The 5069-nt window shown below is 44.5% G+C and overlaps 1 protein-coding gene across 1 annotated transcript in view; it reads right to left on the bottom strand.

Annotated features, from left to right (window-relative positions):
* ARL9 (ADP ribosylation factor like GTPase 9) overlaps positions 1 to 4723 on the bottom strand; it is a 29550-nt gene extending 24827 nt beyond the window's left edge. Inside the window, exons 1-2 of the mRNA XM_007946222.2 lie at positions 4445 to 4723; positions 1298 to 1460 (exon numbers count right to left, since the gene is read on the bottom strand). Of these exons, the coding sequence (XP_007944413.2) occupies positions 1298 to 1460; positions 4445 to 4723 (442 nt within the window). The remainder of the gene's footprint in view (positions 1 to 1297; positions 1461 to 4444) is intronic.
* Positions 4724 to 5069: the final 346 nt, after the last annotated feature.

Here is a 5069-nt window from a genome sequence, read left to right as displayed (position 1 = left end):
CCTTCCGAGGAGTGGCTGGTGGGTTTGAACCGCCAGCCTTCTGGTTAGCAGTCAAGTGCCTTAGCCACTATGCTACCAGAGCTTCCTTGTAGACGTATGGATATTATCTTATCACTGACAGCACTGTACTTCAGGACAGATCTTGAAACATCCTCTGCGATGATGAATGCCACCTCATTCTTCCTCAAATTGTCATTCCTGGCATAGTAGATCATATGGTTGTCTGATTCAAAATGGCCAAAACTGGTCCATTTCCACTTACTAGCCACTCCTCGGAAGGAAGGTTGGGCAATCCTACTTCCGTAGTGATACTGCCTCGAAAACCCAAGGAGGGGTCGCTATGAGTCGGGGCCGACTCGACGGCACATAACAACAACAACAACAACAATGCCTAGGATATCAATCTTTATGATTTCCATTTCATTTTTGACAACTTCCAATTTTCCTAGATTCATACTTGTACATTCCATGTTCTGATTATTCTTGGGATGTTTGCAGGGGTTTCTCCTCAATTTGAGTGTTGCCATGTCAGCAAATGGAGGTCTTGAAAGTCTTTACTTTATCCGTATCATTAAGGTTGGTTCTACTCTGATGAGGCAGTTCTTTCCCAGTCATATTTTGAGTGCCTTCTGAACTAAGGGCTGGTCTTCCTGCACTGTATTGGGCAATGTTTCCAAGCTATCATAAAGTTGCCCAGTAATATATCAGACAGTGTTTCTCTGCTATTCATAAGGTTTTCCCTGGCCAGTTCTTTGAGAAGTGGATGGCCTCGTCCTTCTTCCTAGTCTATCTCAGTCTGTAAGCTGCGTTGAAACCTGTGTACCATGTGCAACCCTGTTGGTGTTTAAAACAACGGCAGCACAGTCTCAAGCCTCACAGCAACACACATGCCACAACAGTATGACAAACTGACCAGTTCGTCTCCTTTAGCTGTTCGAAACCTCTCTGCCCTCCCCTTACCTGGATCTTGCTGCTTCATTATCCCCAGCATTCCCCTCCCTTTCCTGCCTCTGGGGTGGGGCCTGTCTCCCTCCAAATGGAGATTATAAGTGGGATGCTAAAACCTACCTCCAAATTCCCCTTTATTACCACCACTGCTAAAAGGAGAAAATACAAAAAGCAGAAAGTTATTTGCTCACGTTGTACCCTATTATTAAACTATATATATTCTAAAAGTCTAGAAAAATGTGATCCAGTGTTATTTTTCATGAGGACTCAATGTTGACGACATCATATTTTGCTTAAGATATAACAAAATATGGCTATCCTATAACTGCAATGAGGCAGATGGGCTTACTCTCCAGGAACTCCATTTGTCTGTCTTGAATGTTGATGCACACTGCATGGAGACCTTTGGTAGGCGCCATGCTGTGCTGGACTCTGTTTGAAGCTAGAGAGTAGAGGACACTGGTTTTCCCTGCTCCATCCAGGCCCAACACTATGATCTGCTTGTTTTTCTCCTGTGAAACAAAAGATGAATCAATAAACCCATTCAATCAGTAGACTCCTGAAGGGTAGAACTTGGTTTTCTTTCTTTCTTTGTCTCCCAAAGCACCTGTGGTAGGACCAAGTGATATTCACGGAATTGTAAGACAGAACAGACCTTCATAAAAATTGTATAGGACTAGATTTATAACAATGACCAAAAAAAAAAAAAAAAAAAAGGTAGTTGCTGAGGCTGCTTATGTACAAATGCCTCATGGGATTTGGTTCCTTGATTTAGACATTGAGGGTCATGGTTTCATAAAACATCCCAGTTAACTGACCTAACAGCATGTTAATGCTTCTCTTCTACCTCCTAGTTCTGTTGTAGAGTGCCTGGAGTCTTAAAAACCTACAAGACACCATCCAAGGTACAATAATTGGTCTCTATTAGCCTGCATCAACAAAGAACAAAGGAGAGTCAGGATTAGTAGGAGGAAATGGAATGTGTGGCTATTTGCCTCCATGAATAACTACTACTTTTGCCGTGAGACCAGAAGAACTGGGTGATACCTGGCTACCATTACTGAACATTTTGATCAATGATTCTATGGAATAATCCTGATCCAAAGAGGAAAAATGCAGAACAGAATCAAATCATCATGGACTTCACAATATCTGGAGCCGTGGAGACTGGATTGACCCCTGAAACTATTGCCCACAATAATCTTTACCCAATAATCTTAAACCAAAAAATATTCCCTGAAGTCCTCTTAAAATCAAGCAAATGTTAGCTTAATTAGTAAAGAATGTCTGCCTTGACTACTGTGCTCTTTTAAGATCTATCCATATGGGATCAACTGACAACAGCAACTCAAAAGATTAGATAGGAAACTTAGGGGGCAGTGAGTTCAGGTTAATGGGAAGGAACAACTCAAAAAAGGAGGATGCGAATGGTTGTACAACTCAAAGAATGTAACCAGTGTCACTGAATTGTACATGAAGAAACTGTTGAATTGCTGTATGCTCTGCAGTGTGTATTCTCAACAAAATTAAAATAAAATTTTTATAGAATGATAACTGTACCAGTTTATATTTCATAATCAGCATGTAAGTATGTGATAATATCATACGCCCTCTCCCTACCCCAACTCCTGGTCAATCTATTAAATAAAGACATTATATCAGGATTTATGGCTGGTGCCACAGATCACAGGGCCAATTTCCACCCTTCATTTTGCTTTGTGAGTTCATAAGTTTTAAGTGCTACATCAGCATTCAGTTTGTGATCTAGGGTCTTGGGAACTCAATGGTCCATGTATTGACTATGCCACTCAGCACATAAGCATCTAATGCCTCATATTATTCATTTTGTCTTGTCTTCCCAATTAGGTAACTAGATTATAAGATCCTAAGCCAAGGCTCCTCTCTTAAACTTTTTAATGTAAGTTTCATGATTGAGCAAAAAGGATAAAATTACAGAAACTGTTCAACCAGTTCCGATCACAAATGAGCATTTATTTTGAAAGCTGATGAACAAGAAGGAAACTTTAGAAAGAAAAATGCATTCCATCAACATGGCAGCCTTAGAAACCTTGAGTGAGGAACAAGAAGGGCAGGCTGCTGTGAAGACTGAACTGGGATGTTCAGAGAACTCAGAAAGGCTGTTTCTAGGAGGCAAACTTTCATGTAAACAGTAATAGATGAGCAACAATACAGCCAGATTGCTCACAGAAAATGAATTCTATTTTCCAGACAGCCTATTGGAGAAGTTGCTAATTACATTAGTAATTGTCTTTAATGGCCAAACCAAAGAACCCAAACCAGTTGCCATCCAGTTGATTCTGACTCATGAAGACCCTGTATGTACAGAATAGAACTACATTACTCAGGGTTTTCGAGGCTATAAATTTATAGACTCATAGCAACACCATGAGTGTGCAGGAACTCCAGCAACACAGAATCCATCAAACTTAACAATGACTGGTTTCTGAGACCTCTCAGTTAAAACTTTGTGATCATCCCTTTTGGATGCTGGAGGTCTGAAAATAATGGAAGGAATAACCACATTGTTGTTGTTGTTAGGTGCTGTCATGGCGGTTTCGACTCATAGCAACCTTATGTACAACAGAAGGAAACACCACCCCATCCTGCTACATACATCACAATCGTTGCTATGTTTGAGCCCATTGCTGCAGCCACTATGTCACTTCATCTTGTTGAGGGTCTTCCTCTTTTTCACTGACCCTCTACTTTACCAAGCATGATATCCTTCTCCAGGGACCGGTCTCTCATGATAACATGACCAAGATATGAGAGTAACCACATGGCCCATGAAAATAGAACCAAACAGCCCAAAAGAGACTGCATAAATTCCGGAGTGGCCAAGTTCCTGCACCTACCGACAAAGAAGGTATTCAACAGAAAGTCCTTTTGAGAGCCTGTTTTCCTAGAAGGTTAGAGTTCAGGCTGGTTTCTAAATGTTGTCAGGTGGTCTGTACATTAAGGTTTAGCACTAGACAGAGATAATGGCAGGAAAAGGGCCACTCCTTGTGTGAAAACTATGAGCAATTCTTCCTCAAGACTAGACCTGACGAGGGTCCTAACGTGGAGTTAGGATGGACAGGGGTTCCGCGAGAAGGAGCTGGCACAGGTTGTTCCAAATGTGCCCCATCCCCGTCCATCCACAAACGCACTGCCGCAGAGTCGGTTTTGACTCATATAGACCCCTCCTTTGGTTTCCGAGGCGGTATCACTAGGGAAGTAGATTGCCCAACCTTCCTTCCCAGGAGTGGCTGGTGGGTTTGAACCGCCAGCTTTCCGGTTAGCAGTCAAGTGCCTTAGGCACTACGCTACCAGAGCTCCTACAAGAGCCCGTGAAAGACTTGGTTTCCTCCTGAGCCTTGGGAGGGAGAGGGGGAAGGTCTCGGAAGAAACAGAGTGGCCGAAAGGATATGAACGCAGGACGATGGCCTTGAGGGAGAGGGTCCCGGGTGGATCACCTCCGCACCTGTTCTCTTACCTGTGGCTCGGTCGGGGGCTTCGTCAAGACGCTGTTATTCTTTTCCTCTTCTTCTTCCTTTAACTGTTCCTTCTTTTTCTCTGCCTCCTTCCCTTGCTCTTTCCTCTTCTCTTCTTTCCCGGTACTTTTCCCTTTCTCCTTTTCTTTCCCCTTAATTTTCTCCTCTGACTCCTTCTTTATCGCTTTTTCCTTCTCTTTCTCCTTTCTTTTGTCCTTAATTTTCTCCTTCTCCGTCTCCTTTCCCTTCTCTAGGCTCTTCCTCGCCTTCCCCCTCTCCATCCCCCCCGCCCGGGTTTCGTGCTCTACTCCCGCGCGCCCGCGCGCTGGAGTCGAAGCCCTGGGTCTCCGCAGGTGTGGCCCCCACGCGGCCACAGGGCAGAGACGTAGTTCCAGGAGGCGTAGACCACACCCGCGGTCACCACGGCCGCGGGCCAGTCCCAGACCGCACGGGCTTCGGCCAGGCGTGGCGCTTACAGCGGGTTGCTAGTGGTAGGCTCGCCGAGACTGATTCAGGGAGAGAAGGGAGGGCCGAGGGGAGGCGCTAGAGGAAGGGTCGCGCCTTCAGGAACAAGAGGTTCCTACATGAAAAGCGTCCCCAGTAGCTCCCTGGTCGACAAGACGCACT

This window comes from Orycteropus afer, unplaced genomic scaffold (genome assembly GCF_000298275.1).
Source record: "Orycteropus afer afer isolate SDZICR_OR568_19922 unplaced genomic scaffold, OryAfe1.0 scaffold00153, whole genome shotgun sequence".
NCBI lineage: Eukaryota > Metazoa > Chordata > Mammalia > Tubulidentata > Orycteropodidae > Orycteropus > Orycteropus afer.
Note: the sequence above shows the minus strand (reverse complement) of the source record. Positions and strands in the feature narration are given on the sequence as shown.